The 17,843-nt window shown below is 43.2% G+C and overlaps 1 protein-coding gene across 2 annotated transcripts in view; it reads right to left on the reverse strand.

The window, feature by feature from the left end:
* Nucleotides 1-17,843, reverse strand: part of LOC147460770 (1-acyl-sn-glycerol-3-phosphate acyltransferase PLS1-like) — a 100,200-nt gene that overhangs the window by 29,794 nt on the left and 52,563 nt on the right. For both annotated transcript variants that reach the window (XM_086508475.1, XM_086508474.1), the window contains exons 3-7: nucleotides 15,965-16,004; nucleotides 14,326-14,399; nucleotides 14,135-14,194; nucleotides 13,944-14,021; nucleotides 13,691-13,849 (exon numbers count right to left, since the gene is read on the reverse strand). In XM_086508475.1, coding sequence (XP_086364601.1) covers nucleotides 13,691-13,849; nucleotides 13,944-14,021; nucleotides 14,135-14,194; nucleotides 14,326-14,399; nucleotides 15,965-16,004 — 411 coding nt within the window. The remainder of the gene's footprint in view (nucleotides 1-13,690; nucleotides 13,850-13,943; nucleotides 14,022-14,134; nucleotides 14,195-14,325; nucleotides 14,400-15,964; nucleotides 16,005-17,843) is intronic.

Raw genomic sequence — 17,843 nt, forward strand, 5'->3', positions numbered from 1 at the left:
AATCACAGTTCGACACGGCCTTGCGTAGTTCCGTGCCCAGAGAGATTGGCCCCAAAGACTCGCGCCCCCTTCGGTATCGGTATTTCTTTTATATTAATGCTTGATCAAAGTACAACTCCAGTGGGTTCTCGGCTCTCAGACTCTACGTGCTCTGAAGAGTGAGGCCCTTGGGCCCTTTTTATTCTTACAAGGGATGCCAAAAGCAGAGCCCCAAAAGCAGTAAACTTAAAAGCAGTTGGTCCCAAAATTAATTGGTCAAAAATCTCTCAGCAAAAAGCATTAGCGCAATTTGCGAAAATCCGTACAACAACCACGTCATCAATCAGTGAATCACGAGGGTCCGTATTGTTCTGCCACGTCATCAATTTGTGACAATTGTTCACGCTGAAATTTGACCTTCTTTTTGTCAAGGTCACTTTGTGTAGCATTATTTAACAACTTTACCTCATTAAACACTACATCTCGGCTGTGTACTATCTTCCTTTTCTAAGGTAACCAAATTTTGTAACCCATCTCTCCCTCATCTCCATATCCCATGAAGATGCCCTTGATGGATTTCATGTCAAGTTTGGTCCGCAGTCTACAAGTACATGCACAAAGGCCTCACAGTCAAAGACACGCAAATGGTCATATGAAGCACGTTTGCCATACCAAACCCCTTGAGGAATGCCATTCTTCAAAGCACGATTCGAAGAGCGATTGCATACATGAACTGCAATTGTAGGAGTCTCTCCCCAAAACTCCTGTGGGAGATTAGCCGTGGATAGCACGCATCTGACTCTCTCAAAAAGTGTGAGATTATAAAGCTTAGCCACACCCTTTGATGCACGGTTATAAGAAGCCGCCAACTTCCTCTTAATGCCATGCATCTCACAAAGGTTGTTGAACTCATTAGAGACATACTCTCCCCCATTATCTGTTCTAATTTCTTTCAATTTAAGCCCCTTTTGTGTGGTAACAAAAGCATGAAACCGTTTGAAAGCATCCAACACTTCATTTTTGCCCTTTGATACATACACACATGACTTTCTACTAAAATCATCAATGAAAGTAGCGAAGTACCGTGCACCCCCATATGAACTAACAAGCATAGTGCATACATCAAAGTGTACCAAATCAAGAGCATTAGACTTCTTAACGACACCAGAGTAATAAGAAGACTTTACATGTTTTCCATATATGCAATCATTACAAAAGTCGAGACCATGGCCTTTTACATCAAATCTCCCTAAAGAGGAGAGAACCTAAGTCTTTTGTGCCAAAGTTCCATATAAAAATAGACTTCTGCTACAACCAAAAACTTGACAGGCAATAGAAATAATAGAAATAATACAAAGTCCCCTTCTTGCTGCCTTTTACAATCAGCATTGAACCCTTGTGCACTTTCCAAGATCCACCACCAAAAGTAGTGAAATGGCCTTTCGCGTCCAATTGCCCCACAGATAGCAAACTTTTCTTAATGCCGGGGACATACCGTACATCCTGCAAAATCAGCTCTTGACCATTTTCAAGAGCCAAATGAATAGTGCCAACACCCTCTATCTCAAATGCATAGTTGTTGCCCAAGTAAACCTTGCCTAGACAACCTGCAGTGTATGAAGAAAACAACTCCAAAGAGGGAGTAACATGAAAAGAGGCACCGCGCTCCACTATCCAAGATGGAACATCTCCATCAATGCATGAGGCCGCAACAAGCACTTCTTCGGTATCAGGAAGCTCTTCAATGACCACACTGCATGCTACATTTGCTTTAGCAACTTCTTTTGAGGAAGAGCTGTCATCATCTTTCTTATCATCCTTTGCTTTCTTTCCCTGCTGCTTCTTTCATTCTTGCTCTTTCTAGTAGCAGCAATCGAGCTTTTTGTGCCCTTTGCGCCCACATTGATAGCAAGTCACATCCTATGTTTTTCCCTTGCTTCTACTCCTGCTGTTGCCTTTCTTGGCTGCATTTCCCCTCTTTTCGGATCTGCCTCTTAACTTGATACACTGTGCCACTGCTTTCATTGCTAGACTTCCTCCTGATTTCTTCATCCAGGATAGAGCCTCGAACACCATCAAAGGTTAAAGCAGGGTTGTTGCTAAGTGAAGCAACCAAAGATTCCCAGCTATCAAGCAAAGTCATCAACAAGAAAAAGCCTTCAATTTATCATTGAAGTCTGGCAGACCTGAATCCTACAACTCACTCAAGATACCTGTGAAAGCACTCAAATGCTCAAATGCTGGCTTAGACTCATCTAACTCCATGTTCACAAGTTTACGCATAAGATGCACTTGATTCACAGGATTTGTATTTTCATAAGTGTCCTTTAGCTTATTCCAAATAGCATAAGCCATATCAAGACGCTTAATGTCTGTAAGTAAATCATCAAACACAGCCATTTTAATGTACGCAATGGCCTTCTTATTGAGTCTAGCCCAATCCTCATCTGGCATGGTTATAGGCTTAGTTTCCAAGAGCGCATCATCGCAATCCTTAAGAAACAAAATGCCTTCCATTCTGTCTTTCCACAGATCAAAGCCAGTGCCATCAAACCTCTTGATTTCGGGAAGGGATTTAGTGTCACTGCCACTGGAAGCATTAGCGGCCTTACTTTAGCAATGCACTAAAGCACAGATGCTGTAATTTACGACAGCAAATAACCAGCTGAGTATTCAGCCTTGTACAATCAAATTTTCCCAGCAAGTTAGAGAGCAAGGATCATTACCACCGTGTCCAAATACAGGTACAATAGTAAAAGTGATAATTTTGAGCAGAGAGACTGAAATTCAAAGCTTGCATACATTTCTATCAAGTGACTCCACTTCAGCAATATCACCAAAAATGCATTTGCAACAATCCTAGATATACAAATGATCTCTAGAACAACTACAATATGAATATTTCGCAATATAATAACTCGATGTGAGTTACCCGACGCATGTACTGCATACATTAAAGTGTGTATCGGTTTCTGATACACGAATCCACAATCAATTTCTGCAATTTCTCCACAATCTCACACGTGGGAGGTAAAATCACAATTTACCGTACAAAATTTTGCATCAGCGGTACCCCCAAAGTGTATTACACGCATCAATTTTGCCGAAATTCAGCAAAAACTCCCAAAATTTCTCGCGTCAATTTTACCGAAATGCACAATTTCAGCAAAAGCCCCAAAATTTCTCTGGCAAATTTGCCCCAATTGCATAAATACATGATCCCTTCATCAAATTATGGGCAATTTTTGCAAAATTTCAACAAATTTTGCAAAATCCCCAAATTTTCCAGGTTCGATTTTGCACGAATGTCAATGAAATTGACTTGGGCGAGTGCAATTTCACCTGTATATGAAAAGCCCCAAATTCTGTGAAGCACAACATCTGCAATTTTCGACGCAAATTCTGTTGTTGTCGAAGAATAACACAGAGGCTACTAGCGTGAATTCTGTCCTAACTCGACTTGCCTGAGAGGGCTTGGTCTGATTTGATGCACAGACAAGTTACATGTGTAGCTTTTGGCTTTGCTGGCTGCTGTGGGTGCGTAGAGGTACGCGAACCAATGCTCTGATACCAGTTTGTTGCAAGCGCTAGCAGCAAGAGAAGGCAGCGTAGGTAGTTTGCTGCAAAAGACGAGAGAGAGAGAGAGAGAGAGAGAGAGAGAGAGAGAGAGAGAGAGAGAGAGAGAGAGAGAGAGATGATGATGATGATGTATTTACGTCCTCGGGGGGCCAAAACGACCCATGGGACACAAAATCTCATATATGAGACTCCCCCCTTCCCATGTGAAGGAGGGGACGTGTCATGATTCTATGGTGATTTTGTTTGTGAGTGTGGTGTGATGTTCTAGCACTTTGGCAAGATAGATGCCTAGTGCTACTGGAGAGGGATGTGTTCTTGAGAGAAGCCCCTCAAATGTAGTACATCCTTGAATAAGTTGGGGAAAGTCGACCCGAATGTGTGCATATGCTGGACATTCAAGGGTTACATGTGCCTCATTTTCCAATGAGTTCAAGTTGCATTGAGTGCATCTCCTCATGTTTGCATCAATATTCAGCCATCCTCCCGTTTCACTTTTGAGCATGTGTGATCTTGTCCGCATCAAGGTGATGGCCCGTCTCGCACGGTAAGACATGGGTGTCCTGATATGTATTTGGGTTTCCCCAGTCTTGTACTCTTCCCAGTATCTCGTGTTTATGTGCTTGCAATAGTATTCAAACTTGGACCTATGCATTGCATTCTTCCATTTGCTGTGGAGGGCCTCAAGTAATTGTAGTTCAAAATTCAGCTCGTGCTCATGCTCAGTACCTGCCTCTACATGCATGTCCACATGTGCTCCCACATTCCATTTAGAGAACCATTTCCTGATGTCCTCAACAAGGCTAGAGGTGAGAAACTTGCTTTTGTGGTTCTTTTGCGGCTTACATCCTACCTCCCATGCTATGTGAGGCAAACAGTTATGAGGCATCAGCTTCACCTTCAAGAGATATCTATGTATTCTTTGCAAGGCAAGCATTTCCAATGGTCTTTGTCTAGTCTCCAATAGCATCACTGAGTATGGTGTTGTGGTTTTTATCCCCATATGTCTACATAAGAACTTTTTCTGAATTTTCTCAATGTCATTCCATGTGCTGGCCGGAATACTTGGTCCCCATACCTCTACCCCATACAATAGCGTTTGGACCACACACGCATTGAAAGCCATGGACTTTATTTCCCACCTTCAAGTGACGCTTTGTTTGCACATGTTTTCAATCTCGTAATACCTTGCTTGTCTTGCTTCAATTCTTGTTTTTGCACATTGCCCCCATCTATGATTCGAGGGTATAATGATGCCCAAGTATTTAAAGCTGTCCACTGCTTGAATCTCTTGCCCATCATACATAAGGGCGGGCTGATCCTTTGATTTGTGTGTACAAATCGCCATACATTTTGTTTTCGTGACATTCACTGAAAGTCCTGTGGCTTCGCAGAAAGTATGTACCGCATCCAAAAGTTTTTGCAAGAGAGACATGCTATGCGCTAAAAGAACCACATCATCAACATAAAAAGGAGTAGCAAAGTAATGAGACCTATGTTTGGTGCATCTCCATTATCTTGCGTCGTTTGGCAGATAAAGTCCTCAAGCTCATCTATGCATAGCCCAAATAATGTTGGGGACAGAGGGCATCCTTGTTTGACCCCTATTGTGCTAAAGAACTCTTTGGAAGCCTCTTTGCATTTTCAGTTTACATCGAACCGCATGGTATAGGCGTGCCACCGCAACCCTCAAGTGTATGGGAACCCCAATGGTCTCCATGCGGGACCATAACCCATGACGAGGTACTGTATCAAACGCTTTCTTAAAGTCCACAAAACAACAATACATAGTTTCCCCTTTGAGTCGCGCCTCTTCCATCATAATCCGGATTGTAATCAAGTCATCTGTGGTATAGAGAGAGAGAGAGAGAGAGAGAGAGAGAGAGAAATGAAATGTTATATTAACGTCTTTAAAAGGCCAGAATGACCTATGAGACCAAACTGATACAAAAGTGGTGAATCTGTTACAACGTCTGGGTACCTTAGTACTAAAGTACTAAGTGTTGAAAGTGTGGAAATAAATGTGAAAAACTAAATACAAAGTATTAAATAAACTTCTTATGAGCCTTCTGGGCGTCTGGCTAGAATGCTTCTAATCCTTTGTTGTAGTCTCCTCCGATGAAGTGTGCTTCTGCATCTCGGTCGTGGTCGTCTCGATTTCCTAAGCTCAATCGCCCTGTCAATGAGGGTGCCTTTGGTATGAATGTGGGTACTCCTTTGTGCTGGCTGCTGCCCTCTTGCTTCTCCTTCCACTCCTGCTTCTCTCGATCCAAAGAAATCTGTGATCTACCTCTGAGAGAGAGAGAGAGAGAGAGAGAGAGAGAGAGAGAGAGAGAGAGAGAGAGAGAGAGAGAGAGAATGAAATGTAATATTAAAGTCTTCAAAAGGCCAAAATGACCTATGAGACCAAAAGGTTACATGTGGTGAATCTAATACAAGGTTTGGGTACAAAAAGTACAGAGAACTAAAAAGAAAATAGTGGGTAGGGATGGGGTGAAAGCTGTTACAAAGGGAATGCAAAGGGTGAGCTGATACAATGGAGCTCTCTAACAATCGAGGCATCATATACATATACATCAGTATCCAAAAGGCTATAGAGATTCAATGTCCTCCAAGGTAGGCACTTTGTCAGCACGGCTCCTATGTCGTGCCAGTATGGTATGGATCCTCTGTCGCAATCTGCGTTGATGTCGAGAGGGCCCCCTCATCCGTGGGCGACGGGACCACCCCAACTCTATCGCCCGATCAAGCAGTATGCCTCTGGTACCTCTGGTGTTGTTATGCTATTGAGGCTGCTTGGACTCCTCTGTCTGTGACTGAAAGAAATTTGTAATCTTCCGCTATTGCTGGATCTCTCTCATTGTGCCCCTCTTCAAGAGGTCCTCTCTGTGTTTGCGAATCTCCAATAAGTATAATCCGAGGCATCTCTGATCCTGGTATCTCATGACTGTAGAAAGTGGCCCAAAACCCTCTCTGAATAGACAGTGAAAGCGGCCTCGTATCTCATAGTATACTGGGCAGTGACATATGTAATGTAGCTCTGTCTCTGGCTCTATCTGGCACACCTGACAAATCCTGGACTCAACGGGTACTCCTCTAAATTTGCCTATCTCGATCTCTAGCTGATGTGAGGATGTGCGTATTCGACCAATAGCACATCGTATCTCGTGGGATAGATGAGTGTCCATGTATCCTGGTCTGATCACAAAACCATCCTCCGTGAGTTGGAGAAGATGCTCTCTATAGAAAGCCATCTTCATACCTAGCTCATGTGTAGGTTGTATCCATGTCCTCTTGGTATCCAGCTGAATCAAGTCCTGTCTGATGAGCCTGGTAATCTCTACCCTAGTGAGGGAGATGGAGGGTGCATCCAGAGAGTACTGAAATGGGGGTAGCCGATCCATACTAAAGCCATGTAACTGAAACCAAGATGCCATCTCTGCATACCAACATGATCTATCTCCTTGCAATGTGTCGCGAAGACTCTAATGCTAATTGAGCATATTTGTCCGTAGGGAGAGCCCAAGTGCTATGCATAAATGAAACTGATCGAGTGAGTGCCTCCACTATCAATGGAAGAGCAGCAAACTTGGCCCTAATAATGTCATGTGGTATTGAAGCCTTGGTCCTAATCATCCGAGAAATCATAGACACCAAGGGCTTCTCCATACATCTCCATCCATCAGTACTGCCAACTCTGCTATGATGATCAACTGAGGGCCCCCATATCTCCACTCCGTACAGCATGGCCGAAGTGACCAAAGTGTCAAAGAGCCAAAGCTTTGTCTGAGAGAGAGAGAGAGAGAGAGAGAGAGAGAGAGAGAGAGAGAGAGAGAGAGAGAGAGAGAGAGAGAGAGAGAGAGAGAGAGAGAGATTGAATGATTGTCCGTGGAGGTCAGATATGACCCATGGGACCAAAACAAAACATTACAACCCATTCTTCTAGGTGAATGCAATCTATACATATCAGTTAAGGACTGAGAGTCCATCAAACAAAAAAGAACAAAACCTAAGGGAGGTCTTGTGAGGGGAGAGCTAGCTTAGGGGTTCGAAACTCCTGGATGATGGCCTTCCCTCCGCGGTATATTGGCCACCTGCCTTTGGCTTGTGTTGCGCTACTTTTTTGAGCTCCTCACCTTGTGCCGGGGTGAGTTCTTCGGCAATCCAAAACCCGGTGTCTTTGAGAAGTCGTGATTGTTGGAGTAGTTGTAGCCATCCCTCCTTGTCTTTGAACTCAAGAATGGCATGTCCACTCGGTGTGTGCTTGGTGTTGTATTTGTTGATGATACATTCTACTGCATCGTAGTCGACATGACCGGTTTAAGAGTCTTGTTGAGGAGGTTGATGCATTCGGAGAAGTAGCCCTCCAATGCGAGCCTTGAGGGCATTCTCTTTTTGCAATTGACGTTCCTGAAGTTCTGTCTTTACACAAGTTTCCACTTTGGCGAGGGTGATTGTGTGAGCTTGAGCAACCTTTGCTTCAACTTCCTTCACCTTGTCTGTTGTGAGACTGAGCATAGAGTCAAATCGTTATCGACCCTGTCGAGGGCGGTCTGTAGTTCTTCAATGCGATCTATCTTGCTCGGGGCTGCTAGGATAGCAGCAAAGCTAGCACGTGTTCTCTCAGATGTTTTCGGGTTGCTGGTCTTGGAGCTTTTGGTTGCCATCCTCTCTCTTCGTGTTGGTGGAGCTGGATTTGGTGAGAACATGCCCTAAACCAAACTTTAGGGCTTTTGTGTGTGCCTTCTTGTTAAAGAAGAAAGCGTTTGAAGGACTCTACCGCTGCGACGAGGACTGCTGTCGACGAGGACTCCAAGCTTTGCCGAGGACTGCCTTGTTGGGTTAGGGGCGAAGGCTACCGAGACGACTGAGAACTGCTGCCGACGATGAGGACTCCGAGATTTGCTTTGCTGAGGACTACCTTGTTGGGGTAGGGGCCAAGGCTGCAGGCTTAACGCCCTCCCCCATGAGTAGCCCCTCACGGTAGGAGGAGCACCTCAACGGCTTAGGGCAGACGGCTTAGAGAGAGAGAGAGAGAGAGAGAGAGAGAGAGAGAGAGAGAGAGAGAGAGAGAGAGAGATGATGATGTTACGTGTATCAATAATGTTGATACACAAAAAGTTAGTGTATATTATACATAGTCTTTTAAGAGTACAAGAGTGTGTTCCCACCCAGTAAGTTAGTGGTGTGAGTTAGCGTACAAAAATATGAGGAGAGGGCCTTTATGAACCCAACAACCCGGTGTTAGTCTTCTTCTCTCTCTATCACTCACAGAACCTTCGCTCAGTAACTCTCTCCTCTCTCTAGTCTATTGGTCATCTCTCTCATGAAAGTAAAAGGAACCTTGAGTATGCACTAAGCACTCATCCTGAGTTAAAATCCATTGTCATAAAATCTAATATCTAATATCTAACCAACCCAAATGATTTTCTCATATTAAACTGATCACTTAATGTGGGAGAATAAACGGGAACAAGTGTTAAGATATAGACATGTCTTATAGATCTATCTCAACACGGGGCAAATGGTTAAGGGGCCCAAATGAGAGATGGTCAATCAAAGAGCTAGGCTAACCAATGGAGCATAATACCTTAGGGTTAGCTTCATTGAAGACCTCCAATAATGTGTGTAAAAGTCCTTTGACCTTAGGTAAGCTAGGGATGAGCTTGAGGCGGGAACCCGACCCAGCTCAAGGTGCTAGTCCTGCTTGTCATGCTTGATGACTGAGGTGCTTGAGGTGCTTGATGATTGAGGTGCTTGATGATTGAGGTGCTTGATGATCGAGATGCTTGAGGTGCTTGACATGCTAGGGTTGCACTTGAGGTGAGAACCTAGCCCAAGCTTAAAGTGCTTAAGGGCCAAGCTTGTGGTGGGAACTGGGCCTATGCATGAGGGGCTTGAGGTGTCAAAAAGTCAAATATTCAATCCCTACAAGGAGGGGGCGAGCTCTACATGAGGGGGGATGAGAGAGAACACCCACACACTCGCACAAGGCATGCATGGTACAAAGAAAGCAAAAGGGACACTTGTCAAGTTCCTCCTCATGTTGCCCTCATGGTGTGCCTGAAGCCTATTGGTTGGCCACCCAAGGTGTCCAATGATAATTTAGGAGATTTAATTAATTGATTTTGTATTTATCAAGCCCTCTCTCTCAAAGGGGAAAGGGGGACACTTGTCCCAAGGCTACCCTTGTTGCTTGTAATGCCTCCTTCTTGTGATTGGCTAGGCCTGGAGGGGTCCAATGAGCTTCAAGCATGAGCTACAAGAGGGAGTCAACCCAAGCAAGCTAGGGGGTTGCTTAGGGGGTATACTCACCCACACACACTCACAAACACTCTCATTGTGTGCTATGCAAAGTGCAAGAGCTCCCTCTCCTTCTCCAAGCAAGTAGAGGTTGAGAGCCTACACCAACACTCTTGGCTATGGAGTGCAAATCCAACCAAGAGCCATGCTTCAATGCTCAAGCTTGCCATCTCCTTCTTCTTCATTACTATGCTATTATGTATGCTAGCAACAAGAGTTATGATAAGTGAGGAACTAATTCTTTCTCCAATGAAATGTTTCTTCTTCCTCTTCCCTACCCTCATTCCCTGCTAGCTCTCTCCACCTTCGAAGGTGTTTGAGGTCTTGGGACTGAGGCTTGGGATTAGTTAAAACTTTCTTCAAGTTTATGTTATGTTTGTGATGCATGAAGCTTTCCATCTTCATTGCATCACCTAGGTCACAAGGAACACAAAGATTGTATTGTAACAAGTCTCTCTTAATGGGAGAAATCATAATACAAATGCCTATTGGAGGGGGGACCGGCTCCACATAAATCCGGTCCTCAATTGTTGTCATGTTCTCTAAATTCTCTCTCTTGCAAAAGTATTGTTCATGCCAAGTTAACTAATTGCTATGATTATGTTGCTATCTTCAATTATGTTCACCCGCTATGCTCATAAAGTCATTTCTCAAAAGTACTCTCATTAATTTCCGCTACTCTCAAGTTAAATAGGCCAATTTCATTACATCCATCAATTCCGCTGCACATTTCCAGCACAACACCAAGGCCTTGCACGACAGCACGATAGAGATCAATGGGGTCACCGTCAACAACAGCAAAGTCAATGCACTAGCGACCAAGCCTCACGGCTTTGTGTGTTAATCTTGCCAAAAATAAAAATGATAACCCTGCTTCATTAGAGCCACAGACACACACACAAAACCTAATTAAATGGATGAAGATGAGGAAGCTCCCGGGCTCAAATTCAAAAATTGAGGGCTCGTCGGAAAGCTCTTGTGGAGTATGATATGCATACACAATTAAATCAAGTCAAAATTTAAGCATAGATCATAATTATCAAGCATCGAATGTGGTGCTTCTTGAGCCTCAAAATCCGATGAATTTTGATGCGTAAGATGGACATCCGAGCGTAACCAAATGCAAAATTGGTGTCAAAATGCACTCTAAATGAGGGGAATCGAATCAATTATTTGGAAACCAAAAAAGGTAATTACTTCCAATTAATTTAGCATAGAGGTAATGCTCTAATGCATGCGCTAATTGCAAGCTAATAAAAAACTATTGCAAGCTAATGAAAAACTAACGCTCCCTAATCAAGCCTGCCTAATCCATGGAGGGTAGTGGCCTCTTGGGTCTACCAAGTACGTGCCTACATATGGGTAGGTTAGAGCTCGATTAGTAAGAGGTGCAATTAGCTAAGAGAGAATGCTAACCACTAACACACAAAAGCATAACAACAATCCTAGCTAGCACACCATAGCTCTGATACCACTTCATGGGAGTGGGATCGTGCTAGCTAGGGTAGATGAAAGACAAACATCGTGCACACAAGTGAGTGTGTGTAGGCTAGATTATAACTCAAGCAAATTAGGTTCCAAGATAGATTAACTTGGACTCATAAACACAATCTTGAGTATTTGCTAACCCATCACAAGCTCACCATAAACAAGAGAGATGTAATGCAAATATGGTAGTAGATGCTTATTCATGAAAAGAGCTTTAAGTATCTCTACAGCCTTGCACCACTACATGTGGGATAATTCCACCTTTTCTATCCTTGACTCATACTCTAGTGACTCTAGGACAAAGCTCACACCTTACATAAAGCAGTACAATATAATGCAGCAACACCTCCGATCCATTGTAAGGAGAAACCCATCCTCTGTATGGTGCCCTCTAGAAAACCCCAATCAACTCTATCATAAGCCTTCTCAAAATCAAGAAGCATGATAGCTTCATGTTGGCACTCAACTACCTCATAGAATGTGAAGGTGTTGTCCAAAATGCATCGGTCCAGCACAAACCCGTATGAGAAGCAAGGATGAGATCAGGTAGAAATGGTCTCAAATGCATACTAGTTATGTGAGCAAAGATCTTATACACAGAAGACATGGAAGTGATCGGCCTCCACTATCAGAAGGGCAATGCCGCTCTGCCTTTCGGTATAAGAGAAATGAGGCCCGAAGACATGGTGGCAAGCATTCTCCTGTGTCAAAAATGTGATGTAAGCAAAAAAGCATAGCGGGACTGAGTGCATCCCAAAACTGCAAGAAAAATTGCTGAGTCAACCCATCCTCTCCAAGACCAGATACACCATCAAGACCAACCATTGCATCTCGCATCTCCTACAAAGTAAAAGGGGCCAGTAAATTGTGACACATAGCCTTCATAACCCCTCGCTCCTCTTTCGCATGCAAAACATCATAAATCAGCTGATCTGCAATAAACAAATGCTCAAAATAATATGAAGCTATGTCAAAGACCTCATTAGGATCTGTGTGCAACCTATTTGCAAAATTACGCAAGGCCCTAACAGAAATCCCCTTTGGACGCTCCCTAAAATATGCAAAGAAATCCTTATTCATCCTGTCTGCCTTGGATATTCATGTCGATACCAAAGCATGATAGAGGAATACGGATTTCTTAGTCTGAATGTGACTAAGAGTCTCTCTAATGTTAAACTCGCTTTCACCCAGAAACTCATCTCCTGGAAACTCCTCGAGCTGTCGGCGTATGCATCCCAACCGATCTTGTAACTCTTGTTCCCTGCAAACAGAGCTCATCGCCTCTTTGCAGTCGTCTGCCTACAAGCCTGAGAAGACGCAGTGCTGCATGTAGTCAAATGGGTCACTGGATCTGCAGAACTAGTGAGTAAACAAACATCCTGAATTGTCTAAGACAATAGAGCATCCTGCTACACCAAGTCACGGACGCCCGATCCTAGTCTAGGCATAGAGGAAGTCAGAACTCTCAAATGCAAAGAAATTGGGGCATGATCAATAAGCACTAGAGTAGGCCCAAATCATAATTGTCCCACCATGAGATGATACCCAAGCGATGTCGTAAAATCTATCTAATCGCTCCAGTAAGCAACCTGACTGCCATGTGAAACCCCACGAAACTCCAATGACTGCGGAGTGCGAGTCAAGGATGGGACATGCCAGGCATCTGTACCAGAAACTGAAAAAAGGAATCTGTCCCAAGCATCTCTCTCACGTGGCGCAACAAACAGCAGAGAAGGCAGCTGAACTGCCTGCCAATCCTCAGAAGTCTCTACATTGTTGAAACCACCCCCAATAATCCACAAATCTGCAGTAGGACGTACATCCACAATCTTCTGCCAAAACTCAGCTCTCTTTTGAGAGTAGCTTAGTAGTCATGTCCCACAACCAGAACACAACCTTCGCAAAATCAGACCCCTAGGTTAAGGAAGCTCATGGCACATCTAGTACTTGATATAAAGCCAAAGGGACCTGAACTGGGAAATGAAAGAGCGATGCCCGTACATTAGTCCAATCCCCTGACAACCTGCTAGTTTTTAGAGACAGGCAGCAGTCAACCCAAACAGCGAACCCATGTAGCAGCCGACCTTCAAATGAGACTCTTCTTCCTTTGTTTATTTGCTCCATATGTTTCCCTCCCTAACTACATAAGGTCTTCTCATATCAACGCAGATCCCAAAAACATTGCTTGCTCTTACATCAGGCTTCCCATCTCGTGCTACCAAACAACTAGAAGACCATTCAATTGACTTAATACTCATGTTAAGAGAAAACATCAAGTGTGCAAGACTGAGAAAGCTGATTAGAACATTGTAATAAGCCATGTCTTCAGCTGTTGAAAACTTGCCTTTGTTCGTGGTATCAGCACATTTCTGGGGCTTGGAAATCCTGACAAAGCAGCAAATTCTTGGGCTTGACGTAGCTTAGCTTCAGTAAAACGAGTGCCTTCAACAAACAGTGCCAACCAAAAAGGTTGGGGGAAACCCTTTAAGCTCTTGAAGCTAGACTGCATACAAAAAAAGTAAAGAATTGAAACATTTCTGCTGCAACTATATTCGCAAAGATGCAACCCCCTTCGATTGCCTGCTGAAAAAGCTAACCTTCAAAGTTTCTTCATCCTTTACCCAGCTCCGTTCAAGAAATATGTACTCAGAGAACCACATAGACCACCCCATCACCTGAAAGTCGACTTGCAAAGTTAAAGTAGAGCTATGACATGATAGAAACCCTCCTTCTTGGCAATGACAATTAAATGAATAATAAAATTGAGAGATTATGTTTCAGAGCAGACCGGTAGATATCTTGTCGACTTTTTCATGACAGCCCGAGTACTACCCAAGCAACCTACACGCTGAAATAAAAAAGGGTTCATTAACAATGTTATTTTGTCTCAGTTGCAGGTTTCAGCCACTTTGTCAGGCGCCAAGAGTGTAGAACGGCTGGCAAGGCCACTAAATAAAATCAGAAAAAGGAGGGATGAACCTGTGCTAACACCCAGCCAAAGAGCCAATCCAAGTCACTTCGATGATTAGATATAACAAGAGCATGTTCTTTACCTGAGGTGCCAAAGGAAAAGAGAACTGAGCAAAGTCTTACTGCGAAAGAGCAAAGCCTTACTCGGAAACAATTTTGCCTAAGCCTTACATCAAGAGTCACAACTTTCTTCCACTTTATTACCATCTCAAGACTCTCATCTATCTCGGATTAACAAATGTTTGTTTTAAATTGCTCACATGTATAAACAAGCCCTAATAACATGAAACACATTATACTCAATAGCCATGAAAAATTTCAGTGGCCCCTAGAGCAATTGACACTGCAATACAAATAGATACCCTTGAGTACAGAAAACTGCTTGTAAGCTCAATAAAAAAAAAGAAACCATACCCCAGGACATTCTCAGGAAATGAATTTCCAGACCCTGAGTGCTAAACTCTATCTAGCTGCTGCACAGGTCAAATCAGCACCCTAAATCACCTGCCATGGGTGAAGAGGAATCAGGTCCTGAGGCACACGTTAGTGTCAGAGAATTGGACATGGTAAGACAAGTGAACTCCTTTTACAAAACGCATCTAGACATATTTACTTATTGATGAAGTTGCAGTTCAATCATAAGGGACAAGCGTCCACAAAAATTGATCCTAAACTTCTGAGAAAAAGTCCTGAAATTATAAGGCGTGATAATATTTTTTTCCCTTTTTAAAAGGACTACTTAAACACAATGACGTTCACACTGCATGCACCTCTGGAGCACTCATGAACGCTCTTCAGGTGCCTGCAGTTCACACTGGGCAACAGAATACGATAGAAAAAAAAACTTTCAGAACTTCGACCAGCAAATCAGTATGGAGCTCGTGGCTACCACCTTGGACACATGGTGTGGTCTAGAGCTCGAAGCTCAGTCCCGGTTTTGCGCCCAAAAGTGGAGGGAATGTTCAAGCTTCCGGGCTGGGGAGGCTGCCCGTTCTTTGGCAGATCCGGACATCAGGAGAAGCCTTTTACATCCAGCCAACCGTGGCCACGATGGTGATACACCCCTCCACAAAACCTCTTGGCGGCCAGTCTGAACCCGGCCTAGGTTACACTTTTATGCCATATCTGTATCTAAGGACCCTTTTAAGTGGCCAAATTTTCTCTATGAAAGCGACAGCTGAGGCAAGATTCAGATGAGGCTAGGCAAGTATAAAATGTCTTTACGATTTGATCACAGCAAATAACAAGAAACAAGGACTACCAACGACTCTTCTATGCATGGCTATCACATAAGGGTTAAACCTATATCCCCCCACAAACACAAAGAAAGCAAGTACATTAAAAGTGTTTCTCACTGTCAATTTTCATAGTGAGAAAGTCACAACAAAATATTCCAAATCATTCAAGCATATTCAACATTTGAAGATTCTGCTCTTGTCAAAAAAATTCAGTGTACTATGCGGCTAAATATATGTGTAGGTATGTAGGGAAATGTGCTCACAACGTTGCTCATGACTTCTTCCTATCTCTCCCTCATTCCTGTCCCATTCAGATATTGGCTCTTTCTATCGAAAACCATGAAAACATACGCCTTGGATAAAAGATTTCCAAGTACCTGAATTTGCCTGTAAACTTGGAAACAACTTACCAAAATGGCTCCATGATTCTGAGTCTACAAACACTTGAATCTGCCAAAAAAGAATGCTAGCATATTAAAATCAAGCTTTAGAGGACTGTCAATGAATGGAAACTCAAATTTTAAGCAAAACCACAAATGCCCTAAAAAAATTATTAAAGAATGCTTGTGACGTTTTTTGTGTATGCTTGTGATGTTTTTTGTGTGTGCAAGTTCATGCATGTGTGTGTGCCATGGAGGAAGGTAGAAACAAGTGAACGAAATATGCTTGGGACCTTAACATAGGATCCAAAACCCCAACATAAAACACTAAATAAAAGAATGTGGGTGGTCAATCCTACAATCAAGGGGAGGGGGCAATAGTTGTTTTTCAACAACTCGCTATATGGATGCCCTAGAGAAAGTCATGGTGAATTGTAATTTTATAACACCCAAACCCCACAGCATGCAATGAAGACTAAAATCAGGGTGCATAAAAACATTTGTATAACTTCAAGACACATCTATAAATAGAAAATGTGAACACTTTGGGCTAGTGATTGAAGAAATCCATCCTGCACAAACTTGAAATAAATTGAACTAAACAAGAGAGTGAAGGAAGGGAAAAGAGGAAAATAGAGCGGAATGCTCCTACACAAGAGAGCTCGGTGGCCCTGAACTGCCACTGTCAGCGCCCCCGCTTGGGTAATTAAAATATGCTTGTACAAGTTAGAACGCGTTGCAACTTGCAAGTCCTAGTACTCTTTATCTTCCATGCTATGTAGCTGCGATTGTATGTGCTAAGTGCCTTTTCTAAAAATCTCTTATATAGGCTCTTCCCTCCAAAGCTAGAAGAAAAAAGCAATCTCCCAAAAGCCTTCAACTTTTCATCCTATAGAAAGATGAAAAATCTGGGAGAGGTTCCTTGGGTTCTTGGTTCTTCTTCGGTTCTTGATTCTTCCACGAAGCCAAAGCACGTCCAGAGCTCTGATACCAATGTCAGGTGCAGCGGAAGGGTTTAGGATTTTAACTCAGATCTAGTACTTGCACAAACACAAGGTCACTTTACTTCACTTGAAAGAAACTAAACTGAACACAATGTGAGAGAGAGAGAGAGAGAGAGAGAGAGAGAGAGAGAGAGAGAGGTGACACCGTATGTCGGGTCCCAACCACCCTCAAGGGCCCCCTTGCTATGTTGCCAAAGCAAATACTTGCTTTGATTACTTGCACACATGCTGATACAATGCTGAATGCTGCATACTGAAAGCTTCATGCTTATGCTGACTTGGGTCCAATGGGCTGATCTGATGCAAAAACGTTGATGCTGATGCTAGGGTGCTAGTGATGGAAACGCTAGGTATGTGGGCGTTGGATGCCCCTACGGGTATTGGGTTCTAATGTCCTAAAAACTTAAGGTCAAGTGACTCTTTTATAGGTTTTTTGCCATTTTTCCTACCTACATTTTATAAATGCCATGTCAAATTCACTTATTAATAAATGAATTAAGTGACTGTTCATATGCCTATATGTTAAAGTGACTGTACTCTGCAAGTGAGGGTATGCAAATATTGACCTACCTGATCATGCACGTCCTTCTAGTGGCTCACAAAGTTGCCAAGCTAAATCCTTAGCTAACTAAGACTGGTGTTGACTTATAGCAGTAGTTGTCCACGTGGCTCAAAGTACAATGCGCATGTGACATCTCCCATTGTTAAAGGTGAGACACAACTGCCGAACTTCCTGTGGATGCTTTCTGTACCTCTGATGTTGAATGCTTTTGATGCATAACCAATGCCTCTGATGCTAAATGCTTTTGATGCATAACCGATGAAAACTCCTCCAAACCCATGGGTACTATGGATGTCGGTACTGCTACAATGTAAACACCGACCATACGAGTTACTACGCAGCC

This window comes from Adiantum capillus-veneris, chromosome 3 (assembly GCF_014529385.1).
Source record: "Adiantum capillus-veneris isolate H3 chromosome 3, ASM1452938v2, whole genome shotgun sequence".
In the NCBI taxonomy this organism is placed as follows: Eukaryota; Viridiplantae; Streptophyta; class Polypodiopsida; order Polypodiales; family Pteridaceae; genus Adiantum; species Adiantum capillus-veneris.